At 43.2% G+C, this 20,184-nt stretch overlaps 1 protein-coding gene across 1 annotated transcript in view; it reads left to right on the plus strand.

Annotated features, from left to right (window-relative positions):
• The window catches only part of LOC139562978 (terminal nucleotidyltransferase 4B-like), a 32,805-nt gene that overhangs the window by 7,462 nt on the left and 5,159 nt on the right, over positions 1–20,184 (plus strand). Inside the window, exons 2-7 of the mRNA XM_071381202.1 lie at positions 5,633–5,756; positions 7,909–7,955; positions 15,241–15,361; positions 17,882–17,989; positions 19,406–19,534; positions 19,738–19,948. Coding sequence (XP_071237303.1) covers positions 5,633–5,756; positions 7,909–7,955; positions 15,241–15,361; positions 17,882–17,989; positions 19,406–19,534; positions 19,738–19,948 — 740 coding nt within the window. The remainder of the gene's footprint in view (positions 1–5,632; positions 5,757–7,908; positions 7,956–15,240; positions 15,362–17,881; positions 17,990–19,405; positions 19,535–19,737; positions 19,949–20,184) is intronic.

Consider the following 20,184-nt stretch of genomic DNA (forward strand, 5'->3'; position numbering starts at 1 on the left):
GCCCAGACAAAATCAATACTGAAAGACAATCCTATTTCTTTTGTGACTGTCATACTGTTTGACAATAAGTTTCAATTGGAGACTGCTGTGTTTGGTGTCCGTTTCTGTTGTACAAATTATGGTAATTATTAAAGTATTGGATGTTTGAAATCTTTTTTCGCTGTATTTAAGTATATGTATTTAAACATTTCTGGCAATTGCATTTTCATAAGCCTGTATAAATGCTTTTCAACCAGGCAGATTAAGAGAGACCTACCTAGGTACAGGTCACTTCATGCCATGTGACTAATGATGAAAAGCACACCGTGTGCTCTTTTCTCTACTCCAGTCTTGATGAACTCAATATGCAACCTGTATACCACAGATCTCTATGCTTGTCTGATAGGTTGCCACTCACATGTTGCATCCTGGCTCTTTTTTAAAAGGCCTCACAGTGGGAGGAGCCATGAGGACTTGGTTGACAGGCAGACTAGGGTCATGCAGTGATTGGAGTCTAGCCTGTGAGCTCAGAGATGAAGTGGAAATTGTCATGGAGATCAGAGGACATGACATGCAGTATGTTTAGACCAAACACACAAGTTTGAGTAGACTAGACTCTTGTTACTAATGTTTAGCCTAGTGCTAATGGCTCAAATCTGTTAGCATTGTGTCTGCAGATTGTACTTGGTAGCCCAAGATCTTGCAGCCCAATTGATCTTTATTAGATTGTTCTTTTGATGTCTGTGTCCGTCCATGGGCCTCTGTACTGCTGAATATAGACCTAGATGTTATGGTGGATCGAGCCTTAGGGCTTTAATTGAAGAGGATGGTGTAATATAAGTGTAGTCTAGTGTTTATGGCTGGACTTCCAGCACACCAGATGTTTTGGAGCCTGTGGTGCCGGGAGCTTTTTTTGCAGCACTAAACACATGGTTTCATCCGCAGCTAGTGTGTGCCAGATAACTCCACTGAGGCCAAGCAGGTCACTAACAATCAGGGACAACTGGGGTCCTCGTAGCTCTCGCTTGTCTTTAACTCAAATCCTCTGGTTATGGTAGCCAGTCTGAGCCACCGTAGTGCTGCTGGAGGATAAGTCAGGCATTGATGAAAGCTTAATGAATTGGACACCTTATGTTCAGTGTGTGGTTTGGGTTGACATCCTTTCCTCTGTGTGTGTGTGTGACTATGCGTATTGCTGGCCCTGTCACTCACAGGCTAGCCAACTCATGTTTTTGTGTGAGCGGCATATTTTCACATGTAGCACTGCCAACAGAGGGACTGCCTAATAAGCAGTGAGTGAGGAAAGTTTTTGCAGGTTCACGTGAAGAGAATGCCTGCTGGATGACATGTTTCTCACTGTTTCTGGCAGCGCTATGAAACATGGGCATGGTACAGTACCCTGTTATTTCTGTCCCTGGTTCTTTTGCAGTATTTATAGCTGGTTGCTCTAATGCTGTTCGGTGGAGGCCATTCTAAACCAGGGGGCTGGCCTTGCACATTCGAAAAGCCATCTGCCAGCGAACCCTCTCCTTTCTCAAAGGCACTTTGGCAGCCAGTTAGATTTCCCTCCTCTGTCTTTTACTGCCTGTGTCTGAACTCAAGACACATGCCCTGCCCTCTGACTCTCACACACCTTTATACTGTCAGTCCATCTGAGCAGCTGGTCAATAAGCAGTACCAGTCTTCCACTGCAACAGTGAACTTGCAGATGAGACCCTGATGTTATGCTTCTCCACTCTGCCACCTCAGAAACCTACTGGCACCTGCTGCTCAGTAGTAAACTACAGTATCTATATCTTGGAAAAGATGTTGCTTGTTTCAGTTGCAAAGCCATTCCTCTAAACCCAGGGCTCCCAAATGGGTTTGCCTAGTCCTGCTCTGCCTTCCACAGGAGCACCTCTCTCGCTGGGTGTGAAGCCTAATTGCTCTCTCCAGGCTCAGCTCTCTGGAAGCCCTGCTCGCTCTGAGGCGATTACACAATTTCCATATGATTAAGGCAGGCGTATTATCTTTTACCAAGTGCCAAGGGTCTGTGTTCTGTTCCTTTGGCTGAGGCTGTGCTATCTGTAATGTGATCCAGAAGGTTTCAGGAAGCAGCGATTTTGTTTCTTTCACATGCTCCAAAAGCACTGGGCTGCTCCCCCTGGTCTAAGCCGGTTCCCTGGGTGACGAGACGGTGTGGCTTAACCCTGAAACGAAACCCATTCTCCTCTCACACGGACAGCCAGTCAGACACTGCTGCTGTGAAATGAAACTTAGCAGCACCACTGGTCTGAGCTGGAATAGAGAGCCTACACTTAGGCTGACTCTCTGAAATGAATCTGACTCTGGCACAGTTTTTTGTTTGTTATAAGCACAGTGTAGGAGGCTGGCAGTGTGAGACAACTACATTACATTTCTATTGCCATCGCCTCCAAATTGGTGAGAGATTTGTTTGATCTCCCCCGATAAGTGTGTCAGTCATTGTGTGGTACGTGTGACACAGGTTTGACTATGGACTTCCTGTGGGAGTGTATGTATGGAAGAGTGTGTGTGCATCATATCAATATGTGACGTGTGTGTCAGTCAGTTGAATTGAACGTGTCCAAGTTAATGGCTATATGTGAACTCTATATGAATGGCTTGCTGATGGCTGTATCTCCTGACCCAGTACCAGACTGCTTCCCTCCTGTGCGTATGTCTGAGGATGGCCCACTCCCCTGTCCTCTATTGTTACAGGTGGCTCTCGATGGAGTGACTTAAGGCGTCAGCATGCTTCAGTTCAGCTGGCGGCGAACCGAACAAATGTGCTCACATTCTCTTAACACCTTTGCTTGAAAAACAAACGGCAATAGTACTGTTTGGCCATGTTGAGACGCTGTAGCCAGTATACACTTCCTCAAAATAATCAGAATTTAATCTGTCATTAATTTAGATGTTTTTTCCCCCATCACTAGTTCCCACTGTAGTCATACCTTGCTATGTTGACTCTAGGTGTGTTCACGGTGCAGTGACTGGCTGGGCGTGATGAATGCTGTCAGCCAGGTTGCCTCTGCGGAGCGTATCTTTGGGCCTGTTGCTGTGTGTGTGTGTGGGTGGGTGTGTCACATGTTGAAGGTACTTCAACTCCTGTTCCCATGTCAGTCTGACCAACATCAGAAATGAAGAGACAAATAGAAAGAGAAGGAAGGAATCCCCTGCATAGTGCTCCGCTTCAGTCACCTCAGAATACACTGTAATGTGAGGCCCTGGCCCGTCCAGGAAAACAGCTCATGGTACCTCAGGACAGGGAACCTCATGGTGGGTGTCTTCACACAATTACCTGGCCTGCCCTGAGGCGTTAGCTTAGCCTACTTAAAATGGGAGAGGCTGGTGCTTGGGTGAGGAAAGGTGTAGAAGTTAGTTTAGTTTAGTAGCCTATTGTTTATATTACAAGCTGTGTGATACACTCCTCTGTGTGAATATAAAGGGATCATTGTTTGAGGATGAACACCTGCAGTGATGTAGCTTGAAAGGCCTGGTATCATCACATCAGGGAGGAGTACTTCTACCCAGGGACTGATGGCATTGAACTGGCTGGCTGGACTGCTGTGTAGATTGGGCCAACAGACAGGCTGGTGATTGGGGCGGCTGTCGGCTGGGGTTTAACCGGGTCAGGGCCCTTCAGTTGGACTCCTGGCTGCTACACCAGGAATGTCTGTCTGGGTGTCGATGAGGATTAGGCGAAACACAGACTACTGTAAGCGCCAGGGAAGACTGTTATCTAAAACCCTGAAACGCAAATGACAAGCAGGCTGAATCAGGCTGTTTACAGTAGCTACTAGTGTTCCTCACAGCTGAGCCCTCTCAGGCACACAAGCTTGGCTAAACAAGCTCAGAAGTATCTACCATTTCTTTCCCACTCTCTCTTTGATTTTCCTGCCAAAGGAAGCTGTGCTGCAGGCCTGTCATTGGCTGGGTACTGTGTTGTGTTTACATGGCCCTGTGGTTGACTGGGATTGTGTGTGTGTGTGAACATACCCAGTAAAGGGGCAGCCAGGGCAGAGTGACCTGCTCCACTGCCAGTCCACGACAGCCCCAGCCCAGCCCTCTGGTGTCCTGGCCTCTAGTACACCCCCTCCAGTATGTGGTGTTCACTCACATTACAGCTGCTCACGCAACAGGACTGCTGCCTCTGCTCACGATCATAATGCTGTATGTGCAGCTTGCCATTCAACTCAAACTAGTAGAGTTTCCTTTGAAAGATTAGGAAAGGGAATAAGTATTTTTATCCTCCGATGACTGAGTTCCCCTACGGCCTTACTGTGTTGGTTGGTCACTGAGTGTTAGACCTCGTGTCCACGTGTTGTCTGCTCCAATCCCCCATGACTGGCTTGATTCCTTTCCACTCTGCTCCGTTTCCTGTCCCCACGCTAAGCACTGGCCAGAACATACAAGAGCTAACCAGTAGAGTTTGGAACAACAAGGACGTGTGTTGGTTGGGTCAAAGGTTGAGGTGGCAGCTGGCTTAGGCCGCACCGTGTGTGTGGGCGGCAATCCGTATCACGTGTGAATGTTTGTGTGACCCGGTCTTTAGTGTTATTGATATAACCTCTGGTCTAGGCCCTGTGGGTGGGTGTGTTGGTCAATCTGCAGCTTTAATAATAGACAGACAGCAGGGTGAATTGCAGGCAGAAATAACCAGTCAGTCAATTACTGGCCCAGTCACGGTCTTGTCTCTGTGCCATTGTGTAATGTATCTGACAGTTGCCACAGTCCCTGGTCTCCATAAACCTGCCCTGGCATTCATACCCACCCAGCCAAGGACCAAGTTTACCTGACTATCGGGGTGAAGGGAAGTGACCCCGGGGCATTGTTGATCGTTTAGTAAAGTCGATTTGTTGGTTAAGCACCCATTTTTAACTCAAGGACTGCAACACTTGTACTTATTAGCATTGTCCTCCCAAACTATTTAATTTTACCTTAGGGAAGGGAAATTACATTTATGCCAACTGCTTTGGTACCAGTGAAGAACTGGTCCATACCCCTAACAGTGGGAATATGCCCTATGATTTGTACCAAAGGTGTAGATGTATTGCATTATGGTGGCTTTGTGATCTTTTCTCACACGTCAGCCTGTCTGTCATAATGTTGTAGTTAATGCATTTCTTCCCGTCTTCAGTAGATGCTACTTGATTACAGTTTGTTGGCACACAGGTGTTGGCAGTTAGCCTTTAACATAACACGCCTCCAGTAAAGAAGCCAGTTTATGTAGTAATGATGCTTTGCGATTAATTCCATAAATGCCTAGCGTGTTTGAGGAAGTGTCATTTCTGTTTTCTCTATTTCATTAGATTGTAGGGCAGGGTAATTGTATTTTCTTTCACCATTTCCATTACATGGTAGGTCGGGGTAATTGTCTCTGGTGGCTGTTCAGCGGGCTACTGGTGAAAGTTGTTTACAAATTGCATTGACTGGCATAATAAATTATGTATTGTAGACCCCATCAATTGTATTGTAGACCTGTTATTTAGATTTTTCTCTTACAATATATTCTGCCATCAATCTTTGTCAGTGTCTTTTGATCTATTGCAGACTCTCCTACTATTCCCATGAACATGCTACTTTCTCCTTTTGTTCTTTCTCTCGCTCAGTCTCTGGCTCCCTCCCTAACACTGTTTTCTGTGTTCTGCAGGCTCCATGAGGAGATCAATGACTTCTACAAGCACATGTCTCCTCGGGCGGAGGAGGAAAGGATGAGGATGGAGGTGGTGGACAGGATCGAGAGGGTCATCAAAGACCTGTGGCCCACTGCTGACGTAAGAATCACTCACATCGCTACAGTTCCAGTCCTAAGCCCATACAGGTCTAGCCAGGTCCCAGATCTGTTTGACCATTATTGATGTACAGCAAACTCCTCTGGTTGTTGAAACTTTAACATAGTTGAAAAGATCTGGGCCCAGGCTAATACGGGTCATCGTTCAAATAAATATTGCAACCATGTAGAGTTCATGCTTTCATAAAAGCCAACAACAACTACTAGAAGTGACAGGCAGAGCAAAGGTTTGGAATTGAAGTGGTTTCTAGCAACACAGACAGACCTCATCCACACGGCAAGCTGCTTGAGATTCTCACAATCTCCTGTTCCCTCATTATACAAATTCCCCTCATTGCCAGAGACAGCATGAGAACTTGCTGCTCTATGTAGAAATGCTGTCTTTACATCTTTCTAGTCTTTCTCTGGCTGGCTCTATAGCTGTCTGAAAGGAGTCGTGACTCTGTAGGAGAGAGTGATTTTCTCTCCCTATAGGCTGAGCTGTAATGATGATGAAAGACAGGCCGTATATGGTGGGGCGTGTGACCAGCAGCCATTTGTGAAAGCGCCTGGTCGGGCCGCTCTTATCTCCCTGCTGTGTTATATTTTGGCCTGTAATCTACAGTGCTCCAGGTGTCCTTATTCCTGCTGACTTTGAGCCTGCTGATAGAGCTGTGTGTGTCTGCTCTCAGCTTTACAAGCTATACCAGGGATGGACAACTGCTGTTTTGTAGGCCCGCGGATCACTTTTTTAGTTTAGGAACTCAGTCTGGGTCTCAATTTACTGTTGAGTTGGAATAGTAGAAAACACAAGGTGCAATTTCTAAATGTGGTTGTACATCAGCAGTTCTCTTATGTCTCACTGACAGTAACTCAATTAGCCCATGTCTAGTGGCCTGCTATCTTGTAGTAATCATGGTCGAATTACCAACCGGGGGGCCCCCATAGATTTTGTTAGTCACACTCACACATCATATAAAAACATGTAATTTCTTCACCCTATGGCAAAAGATGTAGAATTAATTTTTTTTTTAAAATAGTTGCCCATCCCTGAGATAGACAGAGGCCCACTGCTGTCCCTGGCACTGTTCCTACCTCTTACTCTATCCACTGAGGCAGGAGAGCAGTTAATATCCTGTCCACAACAAGAACAGGACTAACACTCCCAGCAATCACCTGACCTCTTACACACACTCAATGCGAGACCTGTCTGTGACTGGGTGAACTGAACAACTGTGAACCCACCAGATAGTTGAGAAATCTGTCTAGGTCAATTTGTCTGAGGCGGCCACCATGTCTTTCTCTCCCTCTCTAACTTCACTCCGTCTCTCGATAATGTAAGTGACAACCACTAGCTCTTTATACAGTAGAGCCGAGCCATGAGTTAAGTTCACCTTGGGGACCTGTGTGGATGTGTGTTCCCCCTCACTGGAATTGGAACTCGTCCACACAGTGGCAATCCATCACCCCTCTCATTTCCACCCACATCACAATCACATGCCCTGCCTAATGTACCTCAAGTAAGCAGATTGGAGCCCAGGCTTTAACCCTCTTGGTCGGTTCAGGCAGGACCTCAGCCCAGGAGGGAGGTTTAAGGGAATAACGGCTGGTTTAAGGCTTAGTCAAAGGCTATTTTTGAGCCCTCAGAACCAATGTGAAATACTGTTATGTGACGTGACATTGGTTAATGCTCACAAAGCTCAGATAAAGCGGGATATTTGTCTGGAATCTGGACGCATTAAATAAAAAGCTTATTTCATTTATTTTTTGTCCAAACTGTTAGTGTTTAAAGCATAATTTTTTAATTTCTCATAACTACATTATGTTCCCATTTTTTGCCCCCAAGAACATTGCATGGTTGTCAGATAATGACTGCACCGACTTGCATAAAAGGTGAAATAAGTTGATGCACGTTAGACTCTCCCCATTTAGCATGAAGATTATATTTTTATTGCTTTAGTTGACACCTGTCCCCAAGTATCAGACTGTTGTCACAGGAGAGCAGTATATCACGTGACTTGACAGAAGTCAAATCAAATAATGTCTTTATTTTCTAACTAAATACCTGCCATTGTATCAGTTCAAAGCTAATGTATAGCTCGGCTTATCTGATTGATAAGTGAAATCAATGAATAACGCTTTTGCCTTTGTTACAGGTTCAAGTATTTGGGAGTTTCAGCACGGGCCTCTATCTGCCAACCAGGTAAGCTGTTTGATTCAGGTAATGGAGTACATAATGGCCTTCCTATCGTAATCTCTTTTATAGTGTGTTGGTGAAATGCTGTTTGACTCATAACCTGCAGACCCTGCGGGTATAACCGCGGGGCGGTCGGGTTTAGCAATAGAGGGCGGGTGAACAAACAGCTGACCCGCGCAACATTAGTAAGTGTAAACTGACCCTTAACCCAATGAGTCCCACCTTATCGCTGGTGTGTTTTGGACTTCTAAACAGTGTTTGTTTGAGCTACGGACTTCTGGGTTGTACCATTTGATTTCGTCTGTTCTACAAAAACGTATGGAGTCCAAATGGTTTGAGTTACAAACTATTAAAACCTGTTCTGTTTTTCTCTGACGCTCATTAGCGTCGTTAGAAGGTAAGGTGTTCTTCTGCATAGAAGATCATATTAAATGCCAGGATTATATTTTCTATGATACTGTAATAAACTCAGTTGCTGTCACAAACTCCACACAGTTGTCACTGACTAGTTAGATATTCATTTCCCAGTGAACAAACAATTTCTGTAGTTACTACATTCATATAAATACATTTTTTATCAGGTTTTTACTTTGGCAGACCTTTAATTGACTTATTTTTTAAACTCATGGATGCAACTGTTTTGTCATTGTTTTAGCCTCACAATAAAATACTTAATTTTGAGGCTAAATACAGCGCCTTCGGGAAAGTATTCAGACCACTTGACTTTTTCCACATTTTGTTAGCAGTATTCTAAAATTGATTACCCCATAATGTCAAGGCAGTAACAAGCTTTTACAAATTTTTGCAAATGTATGGGGGAAAAATACATTTTTCACTTAAGACATTTACATAAGTATTCAGACACTTTACTCAGTACTTTGTTAAAGCACCTTTGGCAGCGATTACAGCCTTGACTCTTCTTGGGTATGACGCTACAAGCTTAGCACACCTGTATTTGGGTAGTTTCTCCCATTCTTCTCTGCAAGCTCTGTCAGGTTGGATGGGAAGCGTTGCCGCACAGCTATTTTCAGGTCTCTCCAGAGATGTGTCGTGTCTTTGACTATGCCAGATTAATTGCTATGACATGCTATTCTATAAAATAATTTCTCCGTAATTAATATTACCTGATTGAACTAATCAGGTAAATGTAATTAACTAGAGGGACACCACAAAATAATATTTATAGAGCTGTTATCTTCCGAATAAACTCTTAAAGATTTAGTAATATTTTACATCCGTAGCAGTCACATTAATCGTCATTTTATTCAGTCTCATCTGAAAGTGGTAAATCCTTGGTTATCTGCAAGAATCCTGGCTAACAAGTTGAATCAGCAATACAAAATTGGGTTTAATTATTTATTTACTAAATACCTAACTAATCACACAGAATCACACATACAATTAAATCATAACTTGATCACAAAGTGCCGTCATAACGGAAAACGTCCCTAGCGGGCAGAATAGATATGACAGCTTGTTACACAAAGAAAACGGGCGGGATTTTAGTGAAAGAGCGGGAGACTGGAACATAGGCGAAGCTGTACCATCGTAAATACAGTATCTTATGCATTCTAAATTACCGCCCATTTGAAAAAGGAAAATGCAATAAATATTTACTCTGAGCTGCGCTTCAGTAGGTTGGTGGTAGATGGAAGACCGTATCGCCAACACGAGTCCTCTGAAGAATGTCTCTGGTGGTCACTGGATACGTTGGAGTAACGTCGTGTGTAGTAGACGGGATACTCTGACTGTCCTTCCTAACCTGCGTTTGTAACAGCTGTTGCCAACTCAACGGCTAGGAGGTATCACTTCTGTAGTGAATACGAGTTCAAAGTTCATACCATTTACAACCAAAGTCCATGCTGATGTTGGCTTAGTTCTGTAGTTATTATCTGAACCATTCTGACATCGGATCGTCATCCTAAATGTACCCGGAACAGGAAGTTATATTTTTGTCAATGGCTTTTATAGTGGAGGGAGAGGGGTGTGTCTGAAAAGTTTATAACCCATGTCTCTTCACAGGGGCGGGCCCCTAGTTGAGCAGAAGGCCAAATTTATGAAAATCCAAATCTCTCATTTGGAAGCTAAAATTACATTTAATCTCTTCACAAATAATTTAAAATTAAAACATTTGAATTAAACAACAATTCCATGTGAATCCGATACCTCTGACGTTTAGACTTTCCACAGTAGAGTTTATGTCGTTCTATCATTGATGAGAATGTGTCAGAGGGCAACCGAGCTGACATAATATACCTTAAGTACCACCGCATATGTTCAGTTGGTCGGATTACCAGAATATAGTTCATTTCCCCCCACTTCTGATGTTCCCAGAATCTCTATGTTAACCAAGGGGTTTTCTTATGTCACATCAGTTATAGTAGGGAGAGGGAAAAAGGGGGGAAAGAGGTATTTATGACTGTCATAAACCTACCCCTAGGCCAACGTCATGACAGATGTTAAATTGGGTTCAAGCCCAGGCTCTGGCTGGGCCACTCAAGGACATTCAGAGACTTGTCCTGAAGCCACTCCTGCGTTGTCTTGGCTGTGTACGTAAGGTCGTGGTCCTGTTGGAAGGTGAACCTTCGCACCTGTCTGAGGCCGTGAGCGCTCTGGAACAGGTTTTCATCAAGGATCTCTCTGTACTTTGCTCTGTTCATCTTTCCCTAGATCCTGACTAGTCTCCCAGTCCCTGCCGCTGAAAAACATCTCCACAACATGATCCTGCCACCACCATGCTTCACCGTAGGGCTGGTGCCATGTTTCCTTCAGACGTGACGCTTGACATTCAGGCCAAAGAGTTCAATCTTGCTTTCATCAGACCAGAGAATCTTGTTTCTTGTTTGGTGTCTTTTAGCAAACTCCAAGTGGACTTTCATGTGCCTTTTTACAGAGGAGTTGCTTCCGTCTGGCCACTCTACCATAAAGACCTGATTGGTGGACAGCTGTAAAGATGGGAGAACCTTCCAGAAGGACAACCATCTCCACAGAGGAACTTTGAAGCTCTGTCAGAGTAACCATCGGGTTACCTCCCTGACCAAGGCCCTTCTCCTCCGATTGCGCAGTTTGCCCAGGTGGCCAGCTCTAGGAAGACACTTGGTGGTTCCAAATTTCCATTTAAGAATGATGGAGGCGACTTTGTTCTTGAGGACTTTCAATGCTGCAGAAATGTTTTGGTACCCTTCCCCAGATCTGTGCCTCAAAACAATCCTGTCTCGGAGCTCTACGTACAATTCCTTTGACCTCATTGCTTGCTTTTTGCTCTGACCTGCTCTGTCAACTGTGGGACCTTATATAGACAGGTGTGTGCCTTTCCAAATCATGTCCAATCAATTAAATGTACCACAGGTGGACTCCAATCAAGTTGGAGAAACATCTCAAGGATGATCAATGGAAACAGGATGCACTGGAGTTCAATTTCAAGTCTCATAGCCAAGGGTCTGAATACTTATGTAAAACAGGTATTTCAGTTTAAAAATGAATACATTTGCAAAATGTATGGGGCTTAACTACAAAAACTACCCACTGGGCAAAAATGGGTTTAATCAACGTTTCCACGTAATTTCAAAAAAATTCTATGTGATTACGTTGAATCAACATGGAAAACTGATTTGATTTTTAAAAAGTAATCGGCATTTCTTAATTTTATTCATTCACTTTATTTAAAAAATACTTTTCTCCCCAATTTCGTGGTATCCAATTTGTAGTTAGTCTTTTCCCGTCACTGCAACTCCCGTACGGACTCGGGAGAGGCGAAGGTCGAGAGCTGTGCGTCCTCCGAAACAAAACCCAACCAAGCCGCACTGCTTCTTGACTCAAATCAAATTTTATTGGTCACAGACACATGGTTAGCAGATGTTAATGTGAGTGTAGCGAAATGCTTGTGCTTCTAGTTCCGACAATGCAGTAATGTCTAACAAGTAATCAAAAAATTTCAGAACTACCTTATACACACATGTAAAGGGATGAATAAGAATATGTACATATAAATATATGGATGAGCGATGGCTGTGCGGCATAGGCCAGATGAGTAATGTAGGATATGTAAACATTATTAAAGTGACTAGTGATACCTTTTTATTTATTTCATTTATTAAAGTGGCAAGAGATTTGAGTGTATGTTGGCGATGGCTGTTTAAACAGTCTGATGGTCCTGAGATAGAAGCTGTTTCTCAATCTCTCGGTCCTAGCTTTGATGCACCTGTACTAGAGGTCGACTGATTAATCGGAATGTCCGATTTAATTAGGGCCGATTTCTAGTTTTCATAGCAATCGGTAATTGGCATTTTTGGACCGATTATGGCCGATTACATTGCACTCCACGAGGAGACTGCGTGACAAGCTGACTACCTGTTATGCGAGTGCAGCATGGAGCCAAGGTAAGGTGCTAGCTAGCATTAAACTTATAAAAAACAATCAATCTTAACATAACCACTAGTTAACTACACATGGTTGATGATATTACTAGTTTATCTAGCTTGTCCTGCGTTGCATATAATCAATGTGGTGCCTGTTAATTAATCATTGAATCACAGCCTACTTTGCCAAATGGGTGATTTAACAAGCGCATTCGTGAAAAAAGCACTGTCGTTGCACCAATGTGTACCTAACCATAAACATCAACTCCTTTCTTGAAATCAATACAAAAGTATATATTTTTAAACCTGCATATTTAGTTAATATTGCCTGCTAACATGAATTTCTTTTAACTAGGGAAATTTTGTCACTTCTCTTGCGTTCTGTGCAACAGAGTCAGGGTATATGCAGCAGTTTGGGCCGCCTGGATAGCTGCGAACTGTGTGAAGACAATTTCTTTCTAACAAAGACAGCCAACTTCGCCTAGCCGGGGATGATTTAACAATAGCGCATTTGCAAAAAAAGCACAATCGTTGCAAGAATGTACCTAACCATAAACAATAATGCCTTTCTTAAAATCAATACACAGAAGTATATCTTTTTAAACCTGCATATTTACTTAAAAGAAATTCATGTTAGCAGGCAATATTAACTATGCAAATTGTGTCACTTCTCTTGCGTTCATTGCACGCAGAGTCAGGGTATATGCAACAGTTTGGGCCGCCTGACTTGTTGCGAACTAATTTGCCTGATTGTACATAATTATGACATAACATTGAAGGTTGTGCAATGTAACAGGAATATTTGACTTATGGATGCCACCCGTTAGATAAAATACGGAACAGTTCCGTATTTCACTGAAAGAATAAACGTTTTGTTTTCGAAATGATAGTTTACGGATTGGACCATATTAATGACCTAAGGCGTGTATTTCTGTGTGTTATTATGTTATAATTAAGTCTATGATTTGATAGAGCAGTCTGACTGAGCGATGGTAGGCAGCAGCAGGCTCGTAAGCATTCATTCAAACAGCACTTTCGTGCGTTTGCCAGCAGCTCTTCGCTGTGCTTCAAGCATTGCGCTGTTTATGACTTCAAGCCTATCAACTCCTGAGATTAGGCTGGCAATACTAAAGTACCTATTAGAACATCCAATGTGTATGAAATACAAATGGTATGGAGAGAAATAGTCCTATAATAACTACAACCTAAAACTTCTTACCTGGGAATATTGAAGACTCATGTTAAAAAGAACCACCGTGCTCATGTTCTGAGCAAGGAACTTAAACGTTAGCTTTTTTACATGGAACATATTGCACTTTTACTTTCTTCTCCAACACTTTGTTTTTGCATTATTTAAATCAAATTGAACATGTTTCATTATTTATTTGAGACTAAATAGATTTTGTTGTATTATATTAAGTTAAAGTAAGAGTTCATTGTTCATTCAGTATTGTTGTAATTGTCATTATTACAAACATATATATAAAAATCGGCATCGTCTTTTTTTTGGTCCTCCAATAATCGGTATCGGTGTTGAAAAATCATAATCGGTCGACCTCTAACCTGTACTGACCTCGCCTTCTGGATGATAGCGGGTTGTTGTCCTTGATGATCTTTTTGGCCTTCCTGTGACATCGGGTGTTGTAGGTGTCCTGGAGTGCAGGTAGTTTGCCCCCGGTGATGCGTTGTGCAGACTGCACTACCCTCACGGTTGAGGGCAGTGCAGTTGCCGTACCAGGCGGTGATACAGCCCCATAGGATGCTCTCGTTTGTGCATCTGTAAAAGTTTGAGTGTTTTAGGTGACAAGGCAAATTTCTTCAGCCTCCTGAAGTTGAAGAGACGTTGTTGCGCCGCCTTCACCACGCTGTCTGTGTGGGTGGACCATTTCAGTTTGTCCGTGATGTTGTACGCTGAGGAACTTAAAACTTTCCACCTTCTCCACTACTGTCTCGCTTCTCCCGGAAGCTGACCACACCAATGTGTTGGAGGAAACACCGTACACCTGGCGACCATGTCAGCATGCATGCGCCTGGCCCGCAACAGGAGTTGTGAAGGTACAAGGACATCCCTGCCGGCCAAACCCTCCCCTAACCCGGACGACGCTGGGCCAATTGTGCGCCACCCCGTGGGTTGCAACAGAGCCTGGATTCGAACCAGGATCTCAAGTGGCACAGCTAGCACTGCGATGCAGAGCCTTAGACCACTGCGCCACTCGGGAGGCCCATAGGAATTTATTTTTTAACCAAAATCCAATGACCGTTGAATATTTTGTTGATTTCACATTTAATTTACTTAAGTTGACTAGATGTTTAACTGACGTCTGTGCCAAGTGGGTAAGCTCTTAGGCCTTTTCTACGCACTAATCAGTATTTGGTATTCAGACTTGCCTTATTCATTCACGTATAATGCAAAATGCATCATACCGGCTGTATTTTATTTTTTTAAGTTATACATCTTAAACTTGAATTCTGACATGCTAAACATTTTGGGACTATATCAGCAATGGACTAATGAAACAAATACCCAAATATTGTTTTTGGGTGGAGTTGTCCTTTAAGTTCAAGGTCAGAATACATACGTATAGAGAGAAGTGCATAAAAGGGAATAATGTTACATTTACGCACGTTTAACTCTGTTCAGAATTCACCCCTTTGTGAGTGGTTATATGGAGATGGCCATTGTGTAATTATTTGCCTTTGTTTTTTGGGATTATGGCTGTGGTAATTTTAGCACTGCTGATCCAAAGCCTTTTTTAACCTTGTTTCTTGACGAGCGAGACTGCTCTCTGCTCCGACGTCACACACACACAACACTGTAACTGGGGACTCTGGATTAGTGACAATAAGCTGTGTGTGAAAGTGAACTGGAGAGTCCTCTCTTCAGATCCGAATGTGATGTTGCTCTGACCTCTACTACTTACTCCACTTCCTAGTGACATCGATCTGGTGGTGTTTGGGAACTGGGAAAACCTGCCCCTTTGGACCCTGGAAGAGGCCCTGCGGAAGAAAAACGTGACTGACGAGAACTCCATCAAAGTGCTGGACAAGGCCACGGTATGTTTGTATTTATGGCAGCAGCTACTCTTTCTGGTGTCCAGCAAAATTAAGGCAGTTATACATTTAAAAAAACATTTCAATACATTTGCAACAAATATCACTACATATTTAGTGTGTGCCCTCAGGCCCCTACTCTACTACCACATATCTACAACACAAAAACCATGTGTACGTGTGTGTATAGTGCATATGTTATTGTGTGTTTGTATGCATGTGTCTGTGCCTTTGTGTTGCTTCACAAAGGCACAGTGAACACTGAAGTGTAATTTTACTGCTTGCATAAGTTACTTGATGTGGAATAGAGTTCCATGTAGTCATGGCTCTATGTAGTATTGTGCACCTCCCATAGTCTGTTCTGGACTTGGGGACTGTGAAGAGACCTCTGGTGGCATGTCTTGTGGGGTATGCATGGGTGTCAGCTCTGTGCATTCAATATGTCAATACTTATCACAAATTCAAGTAGTGATTAAGTCAATCTCTCCTCCACTTTGAGCCAGGAGAGATTGACATGCATATTATTAATGTAAGCTCTCTCTGTACATCCAAGGGCCAGCCGTGCTGCCCTGTTCTGAGCCAATTTCAATTTTCCCAAGTCCCTCTTTGTGGTACCTGACCACACGACTGAACAGTAGTCCAGGTGCGACCAAACTAGGGCCTGTAGGACCTGCCTAGTTGATCGTGCTGTTAACCTCTCTAGGGTACGTGAGACGGTAGCGTCCCACCTCTTCAACAGCCAGTGAAACTGCAGGGTGCCAAATTCAAAACAACAGAAATCCCATAATTAAAATTCCTCAAAAATACATGTATTTTACACCATTTTAAAAATACACTTGTAAATCCAGCCACAGTGTCCGATTTCAAAAAGGCTTTACGACGAAAGCAAACCAAACGATTATGTTAGGTCAGTGCCTATTCACAGAATAACACAGACATTTTTCCAGACAAAGAGAGGAGTCACAAAAAGGAGAAAGAGATAGAATTCATCACTAACCTTTGATGATCTTCATCAGATGACACTCATAGGACTTCATGTTACACAATACATGTATGTTTTGTTCGGTAAAATCTGAGTTTACATTGGCGTGTTACGTTCAGAAGTTCCAAAACGTCCTTTGATTTTGCAGAGAGCCACATCAATTTACAGGAATACTCATAATAAACATTGCTAAAAGATACAACCGTTATGCATGGAATTTTAGATGCACTTCTCCTTAATGCAACCGGTGTCAGATTTTCGAAAAAGCAAACCATGCAATAATCTGAGTCGGCGCTCAGAGCTCAATCAAGACACAAATATATCCGCCATATTGTGCAGTCAACATAAGTCAGAACTAACATTATAAACATTCACTTACCTTTGATGATCTTCATCAGAATGCACTTCTGGGAATCCCAGTTCCACAATAAATGTTTGTTTTGTTCGATAATGTCTATCTATTTATGTCCAAATTCCTCCTTGTTGTTCTAGCGTTCAGTACACTTTCCAAACTCTTGATGCGCGGGCAAGTCCAGCGGAAAGTACGGTCGAAAAGTTAAAAAAGTTGTTTTGCAGTCTGTAAAAACATGACAAACGAAGTATTGAATCAATCTTTAGGATGTTAACATAATTCTTCAATAATGTTCCAACTGGAGAATTTCCTTGTCTGGAGAAAAGCAAATGGAACGGGAGCTAACTCTCATGTGAACGCGCATGGTCAGTTCGTGGCTGCTGGCAGACCTCTGACTCATTCCCGTCTCATTCGCCCCCCACTTCACAGTAGAAGCATCAGACAATGTTCTAAAGACTGTTGACATCTAGTGGAAGCCTTATGAAGTGCAACATTACCAATATCCCACTGTATCTTCAATAGGAGCTGAGTTGAAAATCGACCAACCTCAGATTTCCCACTTCCTGGTTGGATTTTCTCAGGTTTTTGCCTGCCATAGGAGTTCTGTTATACTCACAGACATCATTCAAACAGTTTTAGAAACTTCAGAGTGTTTTCTATCCAAATCTACTAATAATATGCATATTCTAGTTTTTATGGCTTTGTAGCAGGCCGTTTACTCTGGGCATGCTTTTCATCCGGACGTGAAAATACTGCCCCCTACCCCAAAGAAGTTAAGAATGCAGAGAAGCGCTTTATTATGGACAGACTTCTCCCCATCCTAGCTACTGTTGTGTCAATATGTTTTGACCATGACAGTTTACAATCCAGGCTTACTCCAAGCAGTTTAGTTTCTTCAACTTTCTCAATTACCACATTATTTATTACAATATTTAGTTTAGGTTTAGGGTTTAATGAATGATTTGTCCCAAATACAATGCTTTTAGTTTTTGAAATAGTTAGGACTAACTTATTCATTGCCAACAAGCTCTTTGTTAAGTGTTGCAGTCATTTCAGTTGCTGTGGTAGCTGACGTGTATAGTGTTGAGTCATCCTCATGTTGTGCATGCATACTAACTGTGCAGTGTGTCATTGCCTCGGGTGACAGTGTGTGTAAATCCATCCTCATCACTATGTTCCATTGTTCCAGGTACCCATCATCAAGCTGACAGACTTCCGCACAGAGGTGAAGGTGGACATCAGCTTCAACGTGAAGAATGGAGTCAAAGCTGCCCTTCTCATCAAAGACTACAAAAAAGTGAGTGAAGCAGGCATCTCTTATTCAGGATACATTGCTTTTACCTAATGCAGTCCGGTAAAAGAGCTAGCTGATGAAACAGGCTTGACAGTTAGCACGCATAGATTGTTGTACAACACTCCTTCCGTGGCCTCCAACTGCTCTTAAATGCTAGTAAAACGAAATGCATGCTCTTCAACCAATCGCTGCCCGCACTCGCCCGCCCGACACAAGCATCACTACTCTGGACGGTTCTGACTTAGAATATGTGGACAACTATAAATACCTAGGTATCTGGCTAGACTGTAAACTCTCCTTCCAGACTCGCATTAAGCATCTCCTATCCAAAGTTAAATCTAGAATCGGCTTCCTATTTCGCAACAAAGCCTGCTTCTCTCATGCTGCCGAACATACCCTCGTAAAACTGACTATCCTACCGATCCGTGACTTCGGCGATGTCATTTACAAAATAGCCTCCAACACTCTACTCAGCAAATTGGATGCAGTCTATCATAGTGCCATCTGTTTATCACTAACGCCCCATATACTACCCACCATTGCGACCTGTATGCTCTCGTTGGCTGGTCCTCTCTACATATTCGTTGCCAAACCCACTGGCTCCAGGTCATCTATAAGTCTTTGCTAGGTAAAGCCCCGCCTTAGCTCACTGGTCACCATAGCAACACCCACCCGTAGCAGCACTCCAGCAGGTATATTTCACTGGTCATCCCCAAAGCCAACTCCTCCTTTAGTTGCCTTTCCTTCCAGTTCTCTGCTGCCAATGACTGGAACGAATTGCAAAAATCACTGAAGTTGGAGCTCTTATCTTCTCTCTAACTTTAAGCGTCAGCTGTCAGAGCAGCTTACCGATCGCTGCAGCTCTACAGAGCCCATCTTTAAATAGCCCGTCCAACTACCTACCTCATCCCCATATTTGTTTTTGTTTTTCTGCTCTTTTGCACACCTGTATTTGCACACTTGCACATCCTCATCTACACATATCGCTCCAGTGTAAATTGCTAAATTGCAATTACTTCGCCACTATTGGCCTAGTTATTGCCTTACCTCCTTACTTAATTTGCACCCACTGTATACAGATTTTTCCATTGTGTTATTGACTATACTTTGTTTATCCCATGTGAAACTCTGTTGTTTTTGTCGCACTGCTTTGCTTTATCTTGGCCAGGTCGCAGTTGTAAATGAGAACTTGTTCTCAACTGGCCTACCTGGTTAAAAAAAGGTGAAATAAAATAAAAGTTGTATATTTATTTCAGGTTCTTTGGGTTCTGACGGAGGTGGTGGTAGCTAATACACTTAACTACGTCTCCTCAGTCCCTCAATCCAGCTATATCCAATGTCCTAGTCTGAGACATTCCCCTCTAGAGGGCACTATAACCATAATCACGTGTTTAACCACATGTTTTTTTTATCCATAAGAAATACCCAGTGCTTCCAAAGTTGGTTCTGGTGCTGAAGCAGTTTCTGCTCCAGAGGGATCTGAATGAGGTTTTCACTGGAGGGATTGGCTCCTACAGCCTCTTCCTTATGGCTGTCAGCTTCCTGCAGGTGAGAGACTTCTGCTCTTATCTTCTGCAATTCTCTCAAGTAGCCCACACACACAGTGCAGGATAGATCGCATCTAACATTTGACTAATTTACTGTCTATAATAGACTTGACACATTTTAAGTCTTTCTCATTCAGTAAACTAAAATGATTTGGCTTGTTCCTCTATGCAATTGACCTCTTATCCTCTGCCCTTGTATTTCAGCTTCACTACAGAGAAGATGCCTGCAGCCCCAATGCCAACGTGGGCGTTCTCCTTATAGAGTTCTTTGAGCTCTATGGACGCCACTTCAACTACCTGAAGACGGGCATCCGGATCAAAGATGGCGGCAGCTATGTGGCCAAAGACGAGGTTCAGAAGAGCACTGACCTCTACAGGCCCTCCATGCTCTTCATTGAGGACCCCCTAGCCCCAGGTAACAAGGCCTTCCATTCAGCATGGGTGCACTTGCACTGGTGATACCTCATTTTAGCACTGTGACATCAGTCAACTACTGATAACACTGAACCTAAGAATCTATCACACTTTAACGGCCATGAATAAGACAGCTAGATGTCCCAGGTGCCCATAGCAAAGGGTGAAATATCAGACAATGTCTGAAATCGGTCTCTTCCCAAATAGAGAGGATCTAAGCATGCCTCTTGCCTCCTG

This window comes from Salvelinus alpinus, chromosome 33 (genome assembly GCF_045679555.1).
Source record: "Salvelinus alpinus chromosome 33, SLU_Salpinus.1, whole genome shotgun sequence".
Taxonomy (NCBI): Eukaryota; Metazoa; Chordata; class Actinopteri; order Salmoniformes; family Salmonidae; genus Salvelinus; species Salvelinus alpinus.